At 37.6% G+C, this 23,757-nt stretch overlaps 1 protein-coding gene across 2 annotated transcripts in view; it reads right to left on the bottom strand.

Moving 5' to 3' along the window:
* The window catches only part of ADGRA1 (adhesion G protein-coupled receptor A1), a 462,284-nt gene that overhangs the window by 319,786 nt on the left and 118,741 nt on the right, over positions 1–23,757 (bottom strand). For both annotated transcript variants that reach the window (XM_039337456.1, XM_039337457.1), the window contains exons 4-5: positions 17,524–17,595; positions 1,383–1,454 (exon numbers count right to left, since the gene is read on the bottom strand). In XM_039337456.1, the coding sequence (XP_039193390.1) occupies positions 1,383–1,454; positions 17,524–17,595 (144 nt within the window). The remainder of the gene's footprint in view (positions 1–1,382; positions 1,455–17,523; positions 17,596–23,757) is intronic.

Below are 23,757 nucleotides of genomic sequence, written 5' to 3'. Positions count from 1 at the left end.
TGATTATTCTAAATGACATTACTTTCACTTATCAATGAGGAATAATGCCTTATACATCATGTTTAATGAACCTATGATTTCACAAATGGAGTGTATGACAAATGATGTGTACCAATATTTCATATCCAGTTTACATCAGAAGTTTATGTCACCAAATGTGCAGTTTCTACTGAAGGATCAGCATACTGCAGGAAAATCCTTTTATCAGATATGTAGAACTTCAACTGTCATAATCTCAGTGATAATCTTTTCTGTATTGACTGAAAAATAAGGAAATTTCCAGCCAACACAACTGACTGAAAGGTATGTTTGAAAGGTAGCTAATGGGACAACCCACATATCTCACTAATAATATATAATTACTGCAAGTCAAATGTCAAGTGCTGGGGAAATCAGAATATTCAGGCAGTTCAAATGAATATAAAGATTTATAACAAGCTTAAACTCTCTACAAGAATCTGACCAACTAGCGATCAAAGGAAATGAGCGGGAGATAAGGAAATCAAGGTGGGCTGGACTTATATCTCTTGCAGTCACGCAGGGACTCATGACTGATGATGCATTTGACCCCTCCCTCAGGATCAGCCTGGTCATCTCCTACATCATTAATGATTCAGCCTGCAGATTTGCTTCAGAATTCTTAAAAATATGTTTTGCTTTTAATTTGGAAATTTGAAATTACCAGTTTGGCTGGAGAAAACTGGGCATAGCCTTTAAAGTTCACCTGGCCATGATGTCTAGCCTTTAAGGTCTAATCACTATCTATCAGCCCAATCCACTTCACAGGGCTGTTATGGGGAAAATAAGAGGAGGAAAGAGTACTAGGTATGTTCACTGCCATGAGTTATTTATGAAATAATAAAGGCAGGATAAAAAAAATCAAATAAAACCATTTCTAAGCAAAAATAGAAGTATTAAGTTCCAGGTACTTGCAATTATAAAAATACCATTTGGCCTGTCTGCTCTAATTAATTTTTCATCACTCTTTTTTATTGTTTAATAAAATCCTAACAAGGAGAAAAATATAAATATTTTAATGTAATATGTACATTTAATATAATCACAATTATAATGAGCATCTAAGATATTTTATGCAAACACTATAATGAATTAATTTGTTTGTTTTTTGTTTCCACTCAGACTTCTATAAAATTTAAGACAAAATAACCATGATGCTTTAATATTTTTTAAAGGCAAGTTCAAATAATAAACATTCATAAAATATTACTGTAATACTATTGTCAGCTCCCTTAATATTTTAGAGGTATGAAATTATTTCAAGATTTAGGAGAGCACACATATTATTTTCAGAGTATTATTTTCAGAATAACACTGGCAATACTAATATTTGTGCAAACTTTACATAACAAAGACATACTTACAAGGCTTTCAAAGCGAGAAGCTCAGAGAACAGTCCATTCATCAGACTTGAAAAAATGTTTCCTGATAAATTCCTGAAGGGGAAAACAATCATTTAAAAAAAATGAAAGATATTTCTTGTTTGATTATACTACTTGGAATCATTAGTAGTGTATTTAAAATATGCATGTTTAGCATAAAACAATACAACATGTGCAACTACTGTAATCCATTTTTGGCCCCCAAACATGCAACTGCAGTATTAAACGCATATTACCCATGTCTTAAGCAACCAAGGCTGTACAGTAGGGAACCATCAAGTAAACATGAAGTCTTTATGGACAGGATGCTAAACCTTTGACAATGTTTTACTGATCCATCCAGAAATCATACAATTGGTGCATGTATGCATATACATGGAAAATTATGCAGAATTTTTTTTCCACTGAAGACAGAGGACAATTTTTGGGGCTGGAGATCTTTTTGGTAAATAATATATAGATTTAGATTTATAATATATAGATTTAGAGATATAGAGATAGATGTCAACTTTAAAAATGAGCATGGCTGCAGCATTTTCCCTACTCATTTTTGGTTGCCACATAGCATGGAGGGAGGGGGTTTTACCAGGTGTGTCGCTAGGCTAAACAGATTTTCTCCCGTGGGAATCAAGGTCATCGGCTGCTCCCGGAACTGCAGGCTGGGCATTTCGTGAAAAACTCGCCAAGAAGATGTATTGGAGAACGTAGTAGCTTGCATAGCTTTAGGGGTGGGATTTCTTAACTTTGTATTGGGGGTTGTTACATGTCTATTGAGACTTGGTTTCACTTTTGATGTGCCGATACTTTGTATCAATAAACATGTTCTTTTGAGGAACTTGCAAGCCTCAGAGTTCTGCTTTATTTGTCTCTGTCTGTCGGAACCATGACAGATAGATAGATAAATGAAAATGGGGGGACTGGAAGAGGCAACATCTGAAATCAGGAGTGAAGGCAGAAACATGAATAATCTGAGTTATGCAGAAACCACCACTTTATTAGTTGAATATAAAGATGACAGAATTCAGAATTAATGCAAAAATATTAAGCATTTTTGAACTAGTTAAATTTTAAGCAAAGACAATGTGAATCAACATACTTAGCTGACTGCAAAGAAATGAGGGTAGTACAGAGTTTGTTTTCTCAATCAAGAATAATTAAAGATATTAATAAAAAGATGGACTGGGTTTTTAAATCTCATATTTTAAGAATTTCTTTACTTAGGACTTGGAGAAAATATTATAAAAGTGATTTTAAAGTATCATTATGGGCTATACCTTGGCATGCGATAGAAGGAATAAAAAGAGGTGCTAAAATGGACATGGTGTCTTATAGACAGTTACTTAGGTGGGATGGACAAAACTGGCAGTTAAAATCACGGGAAGAGTTAACACAAGAAAATATTATTTACTCTTGGTTCCAATACAGGCAACTAGCAGATAGATGGAAGGTGGATTGTAAGGTGGGTTTTCTTAGAGAAGATGAAAATTTTATTAAGCAAGTGAAGGATCAAAGACAAACCCACATTAAGAGAATTTATGGGGTTTTAGTTGAATTGGATTCAGAAACGGAACTAATTAAAGATTGTATGATCAGATGGGCGCAGAATTTTGGTGAGCCAGTTCCATTGGACACCTGGGAAACTATTTGGGTTAGAAATGTCAAATTTACACAAGCACAGAATTTAAGGGAGAATTTCTATAAAATGTTTTATAGATGGCACCTTGATCCACAAAAAATGTCTTTTATGTACCCTGACCTACAACCTAAATGTTGGAGATGCAGGTGTACGGATGCTACTTATTACTATATTTGGTGGTCATGCAGAGAGATAAAAGCATTTTGGATTAAGATATGGTGGAATATCCAGAGAATTTTTAAAAGGAGGGTAAAATTTACTCCGCAATTATTTTTGTTGGGTATAGTTACTGATTGTGATACAAAGGAGGTTATATTGATGTTAAATTTGATTACAGCCGCGAGGCTGTTAGTTGGACAATATTGGAAGAAGGAATCTTTGCCTACACTGCAGGAATGGTTTTTTAAAGTGTCTAATTTGGCGGAAATGGCAAAGATTTCGGCTTTTTTAAAGCAACAAACGCAAGAGAAATTTCTTGCTGTTTGGGATAAATGGATAAAATTTATACAGTTTAAAATGGATATTAAAAAATATTATATAGCTTTTTCTTAATTTTTATATATATATATATATATATATATATATATATATATATATATATATTAAAATATAATTTTTCTAATTGTTTTTTTAATTAAGCCTATATTCTGCTCTGGGAAGCTGGGGGGGGGAAGGGTGGGTGCTTGGGGGAGGTTGGGGAAGGGAGGGTTTGTTGTGTAATGTTTAGTTTTTTCTTTGTATATGTTTTTTGTCTTTGTATTGTTTTGTTTTTTTCTTTTTTGTAAAATTTATAAAACTTTTAATAAAAAAAAAAGAATAATTAAAGATAAACAACGTTTTGGAGAAGTAAAAAGAAATAATTACACAGAGGAAGGCTGTGACAAACTTAGAATCAAAGAATGAAAGATGAAAATTAAGACAAGTATCAGTACAGATGAAGTAATGGTTTTTCCATTGATATGAATAGTTGAAAACCCTAGATTGAGTAAGAGCAAATTAGAAATATGCAATTACAATTCTAGATGTGAATGTCCAATCATCTTTGACCAATTAATAAATAGTTTCCATAAGAATCGGCAAATAAATTTTTTTGTTGGATATGTGATGCAAGAAGGTAAGTGATGACTATTTTGCTTGGCAAGATTGATAGAAGGTTTCATTAAAGGATAGAATATGATTCATTGATGGGATTGAAGAAACTACACGCTGGTTTGGAAAGAACTATTAGATATTGCTAAGACTGGGGAAAATAGCATGCCTTAATCAATTAATAAGTTACCAGGAACTGAGCTTCACTTAATGGCACCCAGCTTTTTTGAAGCATCCCTAAACTTCCACTGAAAAGATAGTGTTGTGACAGGAGATTTCCAATCTTATCCATCCTTTATCCACTCAGGATGGATAAATGTCAGCCTTCCTAGGTAAACTAGACAGGAAACCCACTAGACTAGCTAAATATACTTTACTACAAGGCTACATTAACAGAATCTTACAAGCCTAAAGGCACAAACTTCCCACCACCACTTTTAACCATCTGATCACAATTAGAGCAAGTCCATCCTAAGTTTCTTTCTCTAACACAGCAGCTCCCAACTTTTTCTATATCCCACATCCCTAGAACGCTTGTAATATATTCTCACACCCCTTACAAAAGTTTGAAATAATGGCAACGAATTATGCATATACGCTATAATTTTGAAAACCCAAATTTTTGCGTCCCCTAGAATATTGTCTCGCCCCCCTAGTTTAGTCCTTGGGAATTCCTTCTTTTGTTTCCTAGACAGCATCTCTCCCTCTTGTTCCTCAAGATCACCCATACATTCCATTACAATGCCAGTATAAAATAAAATATCAATAATTAAAAAGTAATAAAAACAGAAATTATTGTAAGTCCAGGTCTTAATTCCATAGCATTGGAATTCCAATGCACAATACAGTCTCTTCTGTACGTTCAACAGATTAACCTCCCAAAGTATGGGCATCTTTAAGAAGGCCTGTTTTGAAGCTAATGTCCATTGCCCAGCTTCATACTGAGATAGGCAATTGCTTCTATAAGCCCTATGCTTTATGAGAGCTTTAAAGGTTAATGTCAAAACCTTGAGCAACAGTTGAATTCTTGGCAACCAATGAAGATTTTACAATGCAAGTGTAATATGATCCAGATGTTATATACCAGTGAAGAGATCAGCTATGGCATTGTGGCAAAGTGAGTTGCCCTGATGGACACAGAACTGTAATTTGGTCCCGAGATTAGGATTTTCTCTTCTATGCAAATAGATACTTAGATGCTGAGAAATGTTTTGCTTAGTTAAGATAACAGGTGAGCATGCAAGCTTCTTTTGGGAAAGAATATCAAATATATCAGAAATTGGTATGTTTGTGCTTTTGTGTATCAAGAAGTAAAGACTGGAGCCACTGAAGGAAAGTAGATGAAGAGAGGATTCCTGAGTGAAGGAAGGATCTGTAACAAGGGATCCAAGAGAAGCAAGCAGAACTGGAAAGAAAGTCCTGTAAAGCAGACTAATTTTGTAAAAATAACCAAGATTCTATTTGTAACAGACAGAAGTCAACAGAGAAAAGCTTGACCAAAGTGCTGGATTTCCAAAAAGCTCATTTAAAAGCAAACCTGAAACTAAAACTATAACCAAAGGAGTGATAAGAAAAATCTTTGTGAATAAGGGAACAAGCAAGATGATCCATAAAAATCTCGGTATATAAATGTATAATACTTTGATAACCTTAGGCTTAGAAATAAGTATAGATTATTTACTTGAAAAGACTGTAACAATAAATATCCCTTCAGTCTAAAGAAGAAACCTTTTGTGAGTGTATAAGTTCCTGCTCCTTTCCCACCTTCTAAAAGGCCTTTTACTTTAATTGAAGCTTGTGGGCATTTTTGAAGAGTACATCTGTACACAAGAGTATCACTTCGTCAAGTTTCAATAGCTAACAAAAGAAATGTTTCCTCAGTCCTTAATACACTGAAAATAGCCTCTAAAACTATTTTCTTTTAAAACTAAACCAAAAAATAACTAATACTTGCAGCTATAATAACTATGTGGTACTAAAAATTTAGGCCACTAGTCGTTGTAAGTAGAAAGCCATATTAGCAAAACATAATAACAAAATATTATGAGCACCTTTTCTGACTAACAAATTTTATTAAAAAGGAATAAGCTTTTGTAAGCTGCAGCTCTCTTCATCAAGTGTGTTATATTCAATAGCATTTTGTACATACTAGGATCTATACCTTTAGGTAATTCCAACTGGAATATAAAATTTGTAGTGAAGTCCTCATTTGAATAAATAATTTGAATAAAAACCTCCTTTTCCACTTGTCCTGGAAACTCTCATCTCTACAAAATTATACTCCTTTAGGTTTATACATAGGAAGAAGCCTTCACAATATAGCAGTCAATAGAAACGATGGTGGCAGGAACTGGAGAAGGCCACAGTGCTTAGGCCACAGTGCTTATGAAGAAACTTCTTACCTTAATTCACACATAAATATGACCTTTTTTGCCCAAATTTAACATCGAATATGCTAGATAAAATGCAGGGAATCCCACTAAAATTGATTAATTACAAATTTTGTAATTCCCAGTCATATTAGATGGAAGAGAAGAGTAAAAATACAATACAATCATTACTATAAAGCTTTTAAAAAACATTTGTTCCTGGGCAAGGAGTTGACCTGAGAAATCCCACTGAATAACCAACATAGGGCAGACAGATTAAAAACTCTGACTTTTAGGCTAGAGAGAAAAAGGAGAAGAAAATCATGTTGACTTCTTCACCTCTAGCAGAATTCTTTTAAGAGGAAACGGAACCAGCTCCAACTTCTCCTCCTCCTTGCAAGTGATTGCTGACACAAGAAACATCATTTCTCCATCAGCAGCTAAAGTCATTCGAGGAAAAGCTGCAGTGGCTGGGAAAACTAAGTTGAACTTTCTCTCTCCTCTGTAAGTGTTTGCTTTTGCAAAATTAAAGATCTTTGTGTGGTAAGATCTTCTAAATTAGGGGTGTCAAACTTGCAATGTCACGTGATGTGTCATGACTTATCGTGACTTTTCCATTGCCGGCAATGGGGTGGATGCGATTTCGGCATGACGCATCCGGCCCGCTGGTGGCAGTTTGACACCCCTGTTCTAAATGGACTGGATAAGTCCAGCCAGCATGATTATGGAACAGGTCAGATCCTCCATTAAACTGGAGTAGTTTCAAGTGAGGGTGAAAGTTCGTTCTTTGAGCTTGTGGATTGGTTTCCGAACATTTCATTACCAGGCTAGGTAACATCTTCAGTGTTGTGAATATGTTGCCTCCTGAGACTCAGTAGCATAATCCTCTTGATCCTGGAACAACCCCTGCTGACTTGCTTTTATACCGTGGGATAGCCACTCAGTTTTGTCTGTTCAAGAGTCCTGACAAAGGTCCAAAGAACAGCATCTCAAAATTATCACCAACTTCAGGAGAACCATGGTTTTAATTAAACTGACCAAGCCAAAGGAATACCGGCAAGGAATTAATGGTATCTTCCTTTCCCTGCTTCCATGAACTTCCACAATTTTATCTACCAGCAAATTTCAAAAACAGTGCCATGAAAAGATATCCCAGCCCACCTTCCCCTTCCCTTTCTCCTTTTCTTCCATGTCCTTTCTCTACTATTGTTCCCTCATCTACAGACTGTTTTTTTCAGTCCCCCTTTTCCTTTGCTCCTTTACTGAACTTCTAACCTAAGATGCATATGTTCAAACTGTGTTCCCTGCAGAAACTCTCTGAAACTCTTGTCTCTTTTTCTAAGGAAAAGAAAGGGGCTCCCACCTTGGGCATGCTCTCTTAAAATCTGCTCTATTCATGCTGTTCACTACACATATTGTGCTACTCCTAGTCCCCAAGGAGCATTTGCTGTTCCCTCAGTACTCCTTAAATGCTATTTCCACACTGAATGGGAACTGAATGCTTTCCCCAATGACTGCTCCTTTCCCCTTCATTGCCATTTTCCATTGACTGAAACTTCCCCCACTGAATGCTTTGTGAATGTTTTTTGTGTTTTTATTGTATTTGTTCAGTGCTGTTTATTACTTTTAAGGGCTACTTCTCCACTGAATAATATTTTCCCAATTATTCCTATTTTCTCCTTCAACTGCTACAGTATTTCTACTGACATTTTCATTGTGTTGTTCTTCAATAAAACTTAACATCCTTTTTAGAGGCATGTAGGGCTGCCATTTTGAGGTACATATTCCTTCTTTAATGAATAGCTTTTAAATACTTAACCGGTCCCTATGTAGTAAGAACTGCTTATGAAACAGACCAAAACACTGTAAAAAGGGAAGCATTTTTAAGCTTCTGTGACAGTAGGATGGTTAGATTTTTACTCTAACCAATAAATTCCCAAATAGGTCTTTAAGAGTAATATCCTAATACTTCCGGAGGGCATCAATTTGAGTAAGGTGATACAAATAACATATAGGATTACCTCTGAACTATAAAAATCCACGGGGAATTTAAGGGAAGCATATAATGTTCAATAGTGGCATAAAAGTTATCACTCAGAATCAAATTTCCATACATTCTGGGCTTCATCATATGACAAAACATGAATCTTAGTGTAAGTCCTGTCCTTTATACATGTGCCTATGTGTTCACAACATATATATGAAAGGGGGAGGGTTGAATCACAATTTTGCAATGTCAGTTTGCCATTCAACTCTACCTTCATGGATGCCTTTATTACAAGGTAATTAAAATCTAAGCTGAAGATTTTTTTAGCCCTCTTTGTTCCTGCAAAAATCCACAATGTCTGCTACAGAATTGAGAAAATATCTCTCACGGTTATGCATGCAGCCTATTATTTCTTCTGAAGAACTCAAGATATCATTGATAGTTCCAATTGATCTTCACAAGTCACAAGGACAATAAAAAGATAAAAATAATTCTAAATGCACTGAAAGAAATGTATTTGTTTTATTTTCTTCCTTTCTCTCAAAGTGTCTTCCACAGCACTTCCACAGCATTTTAATTGATGCAATGCAATGTCTCTCTATATTAACAAAGCAGTTAACAAATTATGATTAATGATTCTCAGAGGCCAATTTATAAAAGATGTGATTTAACTTTTTCTGAAAAGCAATTATGAATTTTAGCTGTCAGATAAAAACCATACCACACTTCACTGGACAAAAAGAGATTCATCTTTGTGTGGCTAAGATTTAGTTTTCTGTAAGAGAGGTGCTTCTAAAATGGCCTGTTCCTTAGCCCTTGATACTGAATAAACATTGTTGTTGTTAATTGCAAAGTCGTGTCCAACCCATTGCGACCCCATGGACAACTATATTGTTCAAAGTTTTTAAAGTTAAAGCTAACATTTTTAACTGATCCTGGAAAGCAATTGAGAACTAGTGCACATCTTTCAATATCAATACTGGTAGTCCTTGTCTTATGATCAGTTGTTTTGCAAACGTTCAAAGTTATGGCAGATCTCCCTGGGGTTGCCTATGACTTGGATATGAAGTTCTGATAGATCAAGCCCCCATCACAATGATCGCATTTTGTGAGTTCAGCAACCAGCTGGTATTTATGATCGTTTTCAGTACCCTGCAATTACGTGACCACAATTTACAACATTTATTTGCCAAAATATTGGATTTACTTGCAATGCAAAAAAAAAAAATGTGGATTGCAGGACAATCGGTTTTCTTAATGACAGTGAAGTTTGCTTAACAATGCTGCAAAATAAAAGGTCATGAAATTGGGCATGGTCACATAGTAGGCCACTTAATGACCAACACAACTTATGTCTGTAATTCTGAACTCAATTACAGATATAAGTCAAGGACTTACAAATATGTAAAATATCCATGTGGTTTTCTTGGTAAAAAGAAGAGGTCAACCAACAACAAAATGGATAGACTAGGTTACAAAAATAATGGGTGCATCATTGGAAGAGCTGAAGGACCAGGTTAGGGACAGATCATAATGGAGAAAGTGAGCAGTCACTAAGAGTTGAATATGATATATATTTATCCCATTTTAAAGAATTATCCTGGTACATAGCACAATGCCTATCTGTTACTGCTTTTATCTGATCAGGATCCAGACATATTTTTCTAGATTGCCTGATTTTGTTCCATCTTTTGTGGTTTCTGCCCTACATAATTTACATAATTCTGTCCTAAATAATTTTATTGCACTTTTTATTAGTAATGTGAAGATTCCCCTGGATGCTTTCCCAGTCACCTCTCTGGATATCAGTTTGGAGGAGGATGAGCCAGTCCCAGGCATGTTGGGAGGAGAGGCAGCCATTGACTCCAAGGCAGGGGCTTTGAGTCTAAGTGAGGGGGAGCAACTGATAGGAGAATAACCTGACAAGCAGCCAGCCGGGAGTGATTCAGCTGAGGTACAGGACAGCCCTGGGGCTTTGGGTGATGAAACACTCAATTGCAGATGGTCATTGATGAGGAAGAGGAACTATCTTCTCCAACTGATCCAAGAACATGTAGGGTGGAGAAAAGGCAGGAGCAGTGAAGGTCAGCCTGACTACTCGCAATTTGGCAGCCTTGTCCCTCTTGATGGGCTGCACCAGAGGCTGGCTATTTAGCACAGCAGACAGATGGAGACAAACTGGAAACAACATGTTCATTTCCTAGATGTGTGTTTCTTGGTTGTGATTCCTACCTTGCCTTGACACCATGCCTTGATTTTGGATCATGCTTCATGGATTCTGGACTCTTTTTGCCTTGTGAACCTTCTTGTATTTAGATTTAATTTGACTGACAGACTTATCTTGTTTGGGAACTTTTATGTGCCTTGTGGATTCATTGGGCCATTGCTCCGTGGACTAGCATTGATTTGTTTTTGGCTAGACTCAATTGGGACAGTTCTGGGTTTTTGGTAAAGGAAATTGCTGGGGAATATTAATAAAATCACTAAACCACCATCATATGTGTGTGTGTGAGAGAGTGAGTGAGCAGGACAGCACAAATAATTACAAGTCTATGTGTTTCACTGTTGTGTTTTCTGGCCAATAGGCCATAATAAAGGTTTTCATTTCAACAATGGTTTGATGGCAGATCATCAATCAATTAGGAAATGTAGAATCTTCAAGTGTAGCCTAAACAAAGAGTATTGCAGAAGTCCATGTTAAGGCAAGGATGACCAATACATGGATATAAACAAATCATAAATAATTGCCGCCAGATCAACAGCTTAACAGAGTTATGTAAGCAATCCCTGCAACTGCCATGAAGCTGTACTTTCATTTAATCATGTATTGAGTGTTATAAACACAATGTTTCAAAAGAAGTTGAATCCCAGTTGAAGAATCAGGCTTGTTATATCATCTAATCTGAATTCAATTTCACCTTGCTCATGCATTATTAAGCTTGATTATTTGAATCTACTCCCTGGAAGCAACACTTTCTATTTATGTAGGTAATCAATGGCTGTTTTAAATATTATTACAGTAAAAAGCTCCCACAAGGCTCAGTCTCAATTTAATATGGAGAATAAGCAGAGCTGGCATTCCATAAACACTGTTAAAATGCTCCATACCTATGACAGTATTTTTGCCTCAGGAGGCCTAATTGATATGTAAAATGGGTACTAATCTCAACCCGTACAGAATCTCAAGGCATAAATAAATTCTGATTAATTCTAATGTACCCAGGGCAGAAATAGGATCTGAAATGTCATTACCATATTTAATTCTCAACTCTGTAATGCATGGATCAGTATCAGTAGAACAATAAGGATCTAAAAGAATATAGTTACATTGCTTTTCTATGTGACTGAGTTCTTCTGTATATTTTTGGCACCAATGAGCATAATTAGATGCCTTCTCCAGTGACATTATTACAGTCACATGTTATGATATAATGCTGCTAACTGTTTGTGGTTATTCGTGTTCAGGATTAAATAATAATCAGATGTACTTGAGTCAAGTAAGTGATAAAGTTTAAAGAAGCTTAATTTGCATCACAAGGCATGTCTATGTTATGGATTCAGTAGATCCATTAAATTTGGCTGATATACATTACTGACGGAAAACAGCCAATCTGCTACATCACCTGATAGTCAGAGCAAAGAATTCCCAAAAGACAAATAAATTATAAAAAGTTCCATTACATTTTCAAAATTACTCTGCATAGATCATCTGCAGGACAAGCATGTTTAATGCTGATTGGAAAATCCTTTTGGAGTTTGAAACAGAAAAAAACGAAGAGGATATATGAATTTGATGACAAGAAAACAAAAGAGTAGATGATAGAAAAAAATGAAAGTTATATAACCATAATAAGAATTAATTTAAATTTATACCTATAATTATTGTAAAAGAAAATTGGAAGTTGTTTCTTTCTATTTTTTCTTTTTTTCCAGCACATTTGGCTTTGTTCTTTCTTCCTTCTTTTTTTCTTCTCTTTATCTTCAATATGAGTTTCTGTTGGTTTTTGTCTTGCTAGTTTGCAAATCTAATAAAATTGTTAGAACAGGCAACATGGCCGCAAACTCTTAAAAAGTATTTATGAAACAGAATATGCTGCCTTAAGATGTGCCATAGAGAGAATCTGAGCAGTTCATAAAAGATAAATATGGTCAAAAGCTAATCAAGAAATGTCAGACTGGTATATTATTCAGATATATTTTTGTTATCTGCTACTATCTCCATATCTGCCATATAATGTGAATCATTTCAGAAAATGTCTATCAATATATTAATGTCAATAATCATATATCAAGTCCTTAGAGACATTCCACATAAATCAACTAAGGGTGTTAACAAACCCAAGTAGGCTTTACCACACATGAATATGAGTGCCCAATCTGCCATTAACTAAAGAAAAAAACCACTTCTCTCTGTGGAAGGTATGCCTGGTTTAAAAACAGAATTCCTTTTGAGAGGTCAACTAAGGAGAAGATTATATTAGTGTGTTCATTCTTTCTGCCACAGCTTACATGTAGATATCTTATGTTTTTTTGTAATATTTTGACTATTCAAACACTGTAATGCAAGAGATTTATATTACAAAAATGGGTAAAGATGGAGAGGAGGTAGTCATTGTCATAATTAACATGAGTTTATTGGTTAATTCTTTAAATGTAGTAGTGGAAAAGGCAAGGGAAAATGGACATGCCAGGAAGCAGGATTTGGGTGGGATATCCAAATATGGATAAGAGCAACAGCATTTCAAGCTTAGGACATTATATTAGGAATCCGGTCATAAATAAAGACAGAAAGCTGCCGTGGTAGAAGATAGTAACGTTAAAGAAACATACGTCTCTGAAACAACTTAATTAAAAAGATTTTTTCTAGGCAATTAATTTATGTCCAAGTTTGATTAATTAATTTGATGTGAACACAAGTTTATTTTGAAACTTATACATTTTTTAAAAAAAAGAATCGAAGAATTTTAGATAACATATCTGACTATAAACCGGAATATATTTGCAATATAAGTTTGTGGAAAATATGCACTACAAAACAAATTTAAAAGTAGGTTTCCATGAAACAAACATGACCTGGCAACATTTTTTTCTGCCAACTCTTTTCAACTAGTGTTTTTACTATTGGACTTGGGGTGGAAACCTCCATACATTGGAAGGAGTCTTCATATTCACAGCTTCTATATCCTTCTTTGGCCAGTTCACTATATACATGTTGATGGCATTGATCTTGTTCTTCCCATTGAGCTGACTCTTGAAGATCTGCCTGATCCTTTGGTGGTACTTGGACGTTGCTGTCTTTTTTAATACAGGTTTTTTTCAAACCTCTATTGAAAATTCATCCACCAACACGCTGTCTGTCTCTGTGTGTACGTGTGTAAGGAGGGAGGGAGGGAGAAAGAGAGATAGACAGACAGACAGACAGACTCTGCATATTCTCCATGGTTAAGTTCCCAAATACATACTGTCAGAATTGTGTCTTTCTTCCAGTGTTGAGCAAAACTTTTTTCACAGATCTACATCTCACTAAATTATGAAGTTTCTTGTAAATTTTCTGAGATTATACCTAGTAAGAAAAGTTGCAGTTTCATTTCAGACTGAAATTGCAAGATTTTCTACATTATGTGTATGTCATACTAGTTCATTGTGGGTTTTTTACATGCCTATCATAAATAATAAAGCACTCCTTCTCTTTCATGAGATATCATGACAGTTGATGAATTTAGTGTTGTGTTTTAAAACATTCAAATGGGAAGGGTTTGCATGCCCCCATTTTGAATGGATTGGAGAATTCTTAACATTTCTGAGTCTGAAGTAGCTTCCTCTATTTATCTTCCCATCTTTTTCTTTCTTTTTCTTTCTTTTTCACTTTTTCCTTTCCTTTTCTAATTTTTTCTTTCTTCCTTTCCATTTTTTCTTTTTTTTACAAAGCATTAAAAGCATTAAAAATATTCATTAGGTCACTTCCATACCATAAAGTATCTCTCTAAAGGCAGCTTAGGCACTGTTATCCTAGCCTAGATCAAACTGTTTCCACTCCCAGATTCTTCTGAAGAATTTTGAAGATGACTATGAAATTATTTTCATTCCTGTTAGCCTCATAACACTAAAAAGAGCCAGGCAACACAATAATGCAATCAATGCTGCCTCCCACTGACCAAAAGTAATAAAAATAATCTTGCTCCCATCCCAAATATATATTGTAGCCCTCCTTGCTATCCACAATATTTTCATTAATTCTGGGTGCATCTGTGTCATTCTTTTTACACAAAAAATATGAACATCCATACTCTTGGTATAAGCGGAAAGCTTCTTGGCCATTAAGACATTATTACAGAAATTCTCATTGCAAATTGCTATACATAACATTTTAGTTTTGCAGCTGACTGGTGTCCTGACTACTCTTCTCCCTGACAGTGTAGAGCCTTTTTCTGAAGGAGGAGAGGAGGAAATAATAGCATATTTGAGTCCAGAAATCAATAGGTGGAATGAGGCAAAGTTTCAGTGCATGTTGTTTATATAAGTGAAGAAAATCAAGGTAAGTGCTTTTTACAGGAATTGTGAACCTGATTAGCAACTGACTAGAAGATTAATTTCAGGCACTTTCATAAATTGCCTGGGAAATCTACCATAGAGACTGAAGTCTGATGGCGGGAGGCAGAGTAGACAAGAGTTCCTGCAAATTAGTAAATGATCTGCCCTCAAGGGATATGTTCTGTGTATGAAACCATGTCAGAAATACTGATTTTTGAATTGTTTTGGTATAGTTCTGCAAAAGGATATAACCTCTTAGTCTATTTTATTGCTTTTCTCTCTCCCTGACCAGTTTAGATTTTACAGGAAAATAGTTGTTGAGTCGTCAGAAGAAGAACAAAAACTGAGAACTTGGTATATAACAACAAGTTAAAATACGTAAAGCCAGTTGACTATAGACTGTCTTGAGGGGCAAGAAGAGAACCAAAATGTCTACCCACAGAGCCAGCTACTGTCATGTGCACATGCAGATGGTTGAAAAAGTAGGCAAGAGAGGAATAATGGAACTTCTGTAAATTGAGATATGTGAATTTAAAAAAAGCAATGGGAGTATGGGTTGAAATAAGAAGAAGGATGTCCAGTCTTAAAGGTCTGAAGAGAAACATATTCAGAAGAAGACAGCCAACCTTCAACGATAAATGAGCTCAATTGGGTTACTGTATGTTTTTGTGAGCCTTATCCTATTTCAGAAAAAAAATGATGAAGTATAGTGAATGATGAGAAGACCAAATGTAGAAAGGAAGACACTCTGTCTTAGAAACAATTTTAAAGGTATTTCCCACGTCCTACTCTCCCTCCTCTTTCTTCTCCTTTCCTTTAAATAAGGATGAATGCTGAGCCTTCCAATCATTTACCAAAGTTTAAATGCTCAATTTTATGATTAATTTTATGAAGCTTTTGAGTAAAAAGGGGGCCTAAAATCTAGTCTAATCCTCAAACATGCTATAACTTACTCAAGAAACTAAAGAGGTCTGTGGCTTGAATGTTGTGACTCAGTCATGGTGAGAAGAATGGAAAGGTTGATTGAATGAGCTATGCATGGTATATTGGGGCTAAACTGAATATTGTTGCAAATATCCTAGAAATAAATTTAGCAGAGATAGCCAAACAAGTACAGGGGTTTGGGAATCAGTCTGCCTGATGAAATGCTCGCGTTTCATCGGGCACAAAATTTTATACAAACATCCTCTGGTTTCCTTGTGTCAATTTTAATACAGATGTACCTGAAAGATGGAGTTTACAGAGAGATCAGCCTACTAAATGTGGGAGATTAGGGATATACTGTATTCTTGGTGCTGAGTTAATGGACAAATCCTAGCACAGGACACACAAAGAATTTTATGAGTGGAAAGTGTGTATGTGTATCCCTAAAATCCAGTTGGAACCAACAGAAGCAGGACAATGCTGCAACATTATAAGTTACAAAACAGAAACTTGGTAATTTAAACTAACTGCATTTGCATTGGAAGGAAAATAATTCAACTGATCCCAAAATGTACGATTATGAAAATGGATCAGTAAAGCTGATAGATGTAAATTCTCCACGGGAAGACCCCTGATCAAAATATAGCTTCCTTCAAAGAACAGAACTGAGAAAGTTTACTGAAGCAGATTCTGCCCTGTAACAGCTCCCTATAAAAAAAAGAGCCATTCTAGGGGTGATTGACCTCATATGAAATTAGGAACATTTTTGCTGTAGCAGCAGTTTAAAAACAGATGGGGGAAGAAACCAAAAGAGATAAGAAGAAATCTACAGACAATATGACAATGAAAACATGAAAACAATTTTGCTCAGTGCAACAAGTAGAGGCAGCCAGCAAGAAGGGAAGAGAAAAATTAAACCACAGCAACAAGAGTAAAATATATATTTTATATAAAATACTCATTTTGCATCAGAGTTATTTTTTTTCTTTTGTACACCTAACATCAAACTGTCCCAAAGCACCTTTGGGACAATGATGACCTGGATGACTGAGAATCTCCATGGACATCTAACATAAAACTGAATCCCGAAGTCCCCTTCTGTACATGAAAAGAATCCCAGAACATGCTTGTTATCATCAGAGGTTTCCATGAACAGAAAAAATTGAGGCACTTCTTTGCAATTTGGCTATTTCCTCAAAAGAAGAACCTCCATCCTTTGGCCTGAGTTTAATTCTCTAAAAAGAAAAATGTTTTTTCAGTAATGGAGAGAGATAAGATGGGGAATGGTGGATGGGAAGGCAATAATTTCCTCTGGTGGAAGCATTCACCTCCAAAATATTATTTTTCGAGGAATATAACACTCAACATTGCATTAAGTCTCCTGGTTCAAAGAAGTGGGCACAGGAGAACATTTTGAGTAGGACAGAGGGACCTGAGACTCTGTGTGTTTCACTGAATACTGGAACACTACCAATCAAGGTGTAGATTCAACCAAACTATTTTGCCCTGTTACATGTGTTTCATTATGCTATTTTAACTTAACGTGTGAAAGTTACTGTGATAATTTTTTTAAAGTACCATACTTACAATTTATGAAGGTTTTTAAGACCTACAAATATTTCAGGTGTTAAACAACCAATTCTGTTATTGGAAAGATCCCTAGGAGGAAAAAAAATGAAATAGCATTAATTATAATTGTGATTACAACATGAACTCATTTTAATTGACTCAAATAGTTTTTAAATAATCCACAGTGTAAAACAAATGTATTTACACATTTTATTAACTCAAATAAATATGCCTGCCCATCTCATGAATGCAAATCTGGGGAACTAAAAGCACATTAAAAAAAAAAAAAATAACACAGACTTCCGGTTCTGGTTTGCGGCGTTACTAGTCACACAGGGAGCCTTCTCTCTTCGTCGGCTAGGTTTCCCTCCGTCAGTGGACACTTATATAGGTCCAAAGTTGTCCTGGAGGGTGCGACTTCCATCGAGGAGACTGCTGTCCGGCTATGGAGGAGCGGTGGCTATGGAGGAGCGGTGGCTCCTCCAGCTGTCCGGACGAATCTCCGAGCGCCGACGGAGAACAAGATCTGCCGCTTCAGACCGTAAGTCAGACAACATCTAAGCTTTGAGTGCCCCCGTGGTAAATCCGGGTGAGAATTTTTTCTTATTTTTCTCTCTTTTCCGACTTTTTTCGTTTGGGTACCTGTAAGAGCTTTTGAAATTATTTCCCTGGCTCGGAAAGGCATCTTCTGCTTTCTTTGGGAAGAAAGGCATTTTACAAATACTGAAAGACTATATTTTACTTTTATTTGGACACTAAAAAGGAAAAAAAGAAGGAAAAGGTTTTCTCTCTCCTTTCTTTTTAAGAACTTTACTATATATATATATTCAGGTTAAGGCTGAAGAAAGGCAGCATCTGTTTCACACCTGTAGACGTAATGGATACCCCAATAAATTCATCAGGCACCATAGTGCTCTATCCAGGTCTCCTTATAATCCATCTAGTAGGGAGCCACTTCCACAGACAACGCGTATTACTCTCCCCTATGTCAACAACGTTTCGGAAGCCACGGCTAGGCTATTGTCACCCTATGGAATAAGGGTGGCACATAGACCGGATCGAACGTTGCATTCCTGTATCATGAGGTTGAAGGATCCACTCCCTGTCATTGACAAATCTGGGGTGATCTATAGAATTCATTGTAAGGATTGCCCAAGTAATTACGTGGGAGAAACCTCTAAAAGAGTAAGGACGAGGATACAGGAACATAACTGGCAATAAAAAGAGGGGAGCATTACTCTCAGATCCTCACTCACATGGCAGAGCTTGGACACAAGTTTGATTTTAATAGGGTGCAAGTTATTGCTAGTGATGCCTCCAAGAGCGGCAGACTTCTTAAGGAGGCTTGGTTCTCGGACTGTAAGTCTATTAATCGATGTGTAGAGTTACATCCTGCAGATCAGGTCATGAAAGCATGGGAGGCACATATTTGCTCTAGACGGAAGAAGCACCTTAGTGTTTACAACCTTGATTGTCCCAATGAAGGGATAGACAACGAGATAAGAGCGATCTTATCATCTGGAGTGCCCCCGATTATTAGCAATTCCTGCGTGCACCCGTCGATGAACGAAGAATTTGCTGGTAACAGCAATCCACCCCCTGGTGCCTTGGATGCTCCGAATATTCCTCCCCTTCTCCCCCCCTCTCAACGTTGCGTCCGACCTCCTGAACGGTGTAGAGCGCTCCTCCCCCCACTCTTGATGTGAAGCAAGATAACTCTCCTCACGGCAACCTCTCCGGAAGATTCGCCCATTGTGCCTAGCCTAGATGCCCATTTGAAGATCGGAACCCCTGGAATGGATGATGACTATAACCGCCCCATTGAGGGTCCCGTCATGTGTTCCCGTGTAGCACGGTGGACGCGTGAGGGCGCACTTGGGGTTTCCTTGGAGGAGAGAGTTGGATCGGATGCTAAACTGACAGGAACGAAGATCGTGGAGAATTGCTGTGCACCCCACGTACAGAAACACGGTGGGTTGGGGGCTATAGGGGAAGATGGGAGTACGGATGGGGTAGCATGCCCCTGGAGAGTGACGCATCGGACACGGGGGAGGGAGTTAGTTGGATCCGGGATTTCATCGGAGGATCAATTTGGCGTCACACAGGTTATTCTGGTGTGAAGTGACATGGAATGTTCTCCTCCTAGCCTAGGATCTGCGTGTAACAGAGAAGTAATCGGCCGCAGGAACTTAGAACTTAGAAATACATCTGGTATGAGTGATGAGAGGATCAATCGACCTGGCCCCATAACGAGGTCTATGAGTCGTGTGCAGGCGCGTTTGTGCTTATAAGCAAGCTCCCCCACCCTCTGGCTTTTAACACCCTGACGATGATGGCAGCAACACAGCCATCGAAAGCTAGGTTATCTATTTATTAAACATTTATTTGTTTTATCTCCTGGTGCTCGTCTTTTATCTTTTGAATATGTATACACCCAGGAAACGACGTTCTTCAATTTTTGGTTTGATTCTTTATATATATATATATATATATATATATATATATATATATATATGTGTGTGTGTGTGTGTGTGTGTGTGTGTGTGTGTGTGTGTGTGTGTGTGTGTGTTTTCTGAGGTCTTTAGTTATTCGGGTTTTCTCCCACGTAAAATTGGAAGTGTCTTGGCGACATTTCAACGAAATCTCATTTGTCATCTTCAGGCTGGTGCTTTCGGCTTCGTGCTTCTAGGAGCAATGTGTGATTGTAGCTGTTTCCTCCTTTTAACTGCCAGTGGGGGTATGAACTGATTGGATGAGAGCTTGGCTGTGTTCTGATTGGATGTAGGTGTGTTCTGATTGGTTAGGAGCTTGGCTGTGCTCTGATTGGCTAGGGGGTTGGCTGTGCTCTGATTGGCTGGGGGAGTATTCTGTTTGGGTGGGGGCTTTGTTGTGCTCAGGTTAGTCTGAGTTGCAGAGGGGTTTAAAATGGTGAGCTATATTGCTATTTTTTGGCTTCGCGTTCGTGGTCTTGCCTCATCTTCATGGTGGGCATCAGTTTGCTTCATGTATGGATTGGAGGGGTTTAGAGTGGCTAATGATGCAGCTGTGGTCTGGCTTCTGGTTTGTGGTCGTGCCTCATCATCGGTGTGGCTTTGGGTTTGCTTTTTGCTTGGATGTGTGGTGGTGACATCCTGTGTGGTTTTTGTGAGTGTGGGTCTGGTGTCATTTTTTGTGTTAGGGAGTCATTTGTCAATAAGGGCGGGTTTCCAAATGGCTGGTAGGCAGGAGGTATCATCTCGCTTGTTCATGCTGTGTGGGCGTTTTTCTTTCTCGATGGCTTCTCTGATTATTAAAATGTTCAGTTTTGGCAATAGTTCTGATCTTTTTAAAGTCAATTTCATGTCCTGTGATTTTAAGGTGTTGGACCAGGGAAGAAGTTGGTTCCTCTTTTTTGACTGAGTTCTTATGTTCTTCAATATGTGCACTTATTCTTCTGTTGGTTTGTCTGATGTATGTGGTGGGACAAGTGGTGCATGGGATTTCATATACTCCTTGATTTTCTAATTCAATTTTATCTTTGGGGTTTCTTAGGATGGTGGATATTTTTCTGTTTGGGCAGAATGCTGTCTTAATGTTGTGTTTGTGGAGGATCTTACTGATTCTGTCTGTGGTGCCATTTTCTTGTTCTCTGTCTTGAGTTTTAGTGGGGGTTTCTTTTTGGATGAGTTTGGTAATCTTATTTCATTGGAATCCATTGGATGTAAGTACATTAGTGAGAGTGTGTAGTTCGGTTTTTAGGTGTTGTTCATCAGCTAAGCGTTTTGTTCTGGAGATGAGTGTCTTGGCTACAGAGTTGATCTGTGCTGGGTGGTGGTGTGAGAGAGCATGCAGATAGCGGTTTGTGTGTGTTTTCTTCTGGTAGATGGTGTGTCCTAGGAAGCCATTGGATTTCTTGTAGACTAAGACATCCAGGAAGGGAAGTTGGTTATTAGCTTCTGTTTCCATGGTGAACTGTATTTTGGGGTGTAGGCTGTTGAGGTGTATGAGGAAGTTGTCCAGTTTTTCTTTCCCATGTGGCCAGATTATGAAGGTGTCATCTACGTATCTGAGCCAGAGTTTGGGTTTGTGTTCAGATTTTTCTAGAGCTTGGGTTTCAAAGTTTTCCATGTAGAGGTTTGCAATGACAGGTGAGAGGGGTGATCCCATGGGTGCTCCTTCTATTTGTTTGTATTTTTGTCCATTATACATGAAGTATGTGTTGGATAGGCAATGGTTGGTCAGATCTAGGATGTGTTTTGGGGGGTTATATTTGTTTTGGATAGCTGTCAAGGCTTTTTTGACTGGCACTTGGGTGAACAGGGATATGACATCAAAGCTCACGAGTAGGTCACTGGGCTGTAAGTTTTGTTTCTTTATGATCACTAAGAAATGGAATGATTTTTTTACGTGTGAGGTGATGGATTCTGCATAGGGCTGTAGTTGTTTGGCGAGAAATTTGGATAGGTTTTGTAGAGGTGAGCCTATGGAGCTGACTATGGGTCTAAGTGGGGTTCCTTCTTTGTGTATCTTGGGGAGACCATAGAGCTTAGGGCATCTGGATGATTTCTCTCTGGGAATGATTCTTTGCTGGATCTCTTCGCTAATGGGGAAGGCTTTTATTTTGGATCTGGTGGTTTTTTCCAGGTAGGTGGTGGGATCTGTATTTAGGGGTTTGTATGTGGAGTCTTGGAGTAGGTTGGTTAATTTGGTTTGGTAGTCAGATGTGTTCATAACCACCATGGCGTTGCCCTTGTCTGCTGGTAGGATTATTATGCTGGTGTTTTCTTTCAGGTTACGTAGTGCTGTCTGTTCCTCTTTGGGTAAGTTGCTTTTGGGTGGCTTGCTGGTGCAGAGGATGTTGGTGATTTCAAGTCTGATTCTGTTAGCGTCATCGGGGTTGATTTTGGTCAGGCTGGTTTCAACTCCACATATAATGGTTTCAGTGGGGATGTGTTTGGGAGCGACTGCAAAGTTGAATCCTTTGGAAAGGACATTGGTTTCGGCTTTGGTGAGAATCCTATCTGAGATGTTATGCACTGTTTGTTTCATGTGTGGCTGTGAGGGAGGAGGGGAAGACTACAAGAACGCCAGAAACAAACCCCTCCTCCCTCACAGCCACACATATAAGTGTCACAATTAACACAAAACAAACTTGCTACCCCAGTGACCATATTGGCTCCACTGTCCCCAATGGTGCCCCCGCTACAACGCACCTGGTCGTTGGATAGGAATTCAAAAAAGGCAACACCTACTACGAGCGACGGCAGAATAACACCTTTGCTATGCGGCCGAAACGATCAGAGCCACCGAGACAGAGACATGCCTTCAATGGATGTACAGAAGATCAATACTTACAGCCGCCCCGTTATGGGGGTGGTCACGCGCTCCCGGAGAGCGGCGTTACGGAAGACTGAAAGAGAGGCAACTGGATTGAGAGTTGCACCGGATGGCACGAAGGAGGAGCACGGAGGATGCGATATGCTGGGAACAGTGGGGGGAAATAAAAGTGTGGATGAGATTGGTGGCAAGGATTGTGGGGGGGTTGAAGGAGTGACAGGATTGAAGAATGCAAATGAGTGCGATGCGTGCCAGAGGAGTGGAGGAGAGAAACGTCCCAAGGAATACAAGAAGAAGAATCAACTCAATAGTGCAGAGGACCCTTTAATTTTGAGAAACACACGTTGCCTATATGACTCAGGAACTAAAGGGAGGGGGGAAGTGGGTGGTTGTGTGGATGTAAGAAAGAGCTATAAGAAAGAATCACTGAAGGCTGTAAGTGAAGTTAGGATTAGTCGGCTTGGACCAATTATCACTGGAAGAAGAAATGAATGAGATTGGAGATAAGAAGAGGGTTGAGAGAGATTAAAAACTTTAATATACATGGTAGAGATACTTGAAGTGATAATTTGTTGATGTAAAACAATATTTGACTATGGTAATTTTAAATTGATAAAGCTATAAAACAGGTGGAGTAGTAACAGAAATTTAAGCTAGAAATGGAATATATTAAATCTATTATGTTATTTGTGAGAAATAGAGAGATGATAATGAATGTATTAAGTTGAGCTGTTTATGTATGTTTTTCACCTTGAATTGTTTGTTTACCCAAACACCACAGTGTGTCTAAATTACTCTTTGTTAAAATTTAAAAAAAAACCAATAAAATATATTTTTTAAAAAATAACACAATTTTCATGGAATTAAAAAAACAAGAATGATTACCAAGAATGAATCCAACAAGACAGTAACAGAAACTTCTCAAAGGGGCATCTG

Source organism: Crotalus tigris, unplaced genomic scaffold, assembly GCF_016545835.1.
Source record: "Crotalus tigris isolate CLP2741 ecotype Arizona unplaced genomic scaffold, ASM1654583v1 scf7180000017678.2327064, whole genome shotgun sequence".
NCBI lineage: Eukaryota > Metazoa > Chordata > Lepidosauria > Squamata > Viperidae > Crotalus > Crotalus tigris.
Note: the sequence above shows the minus strand (reverse complement) of the source record. Positions and strands in the feature narration are given on the sequence as shown.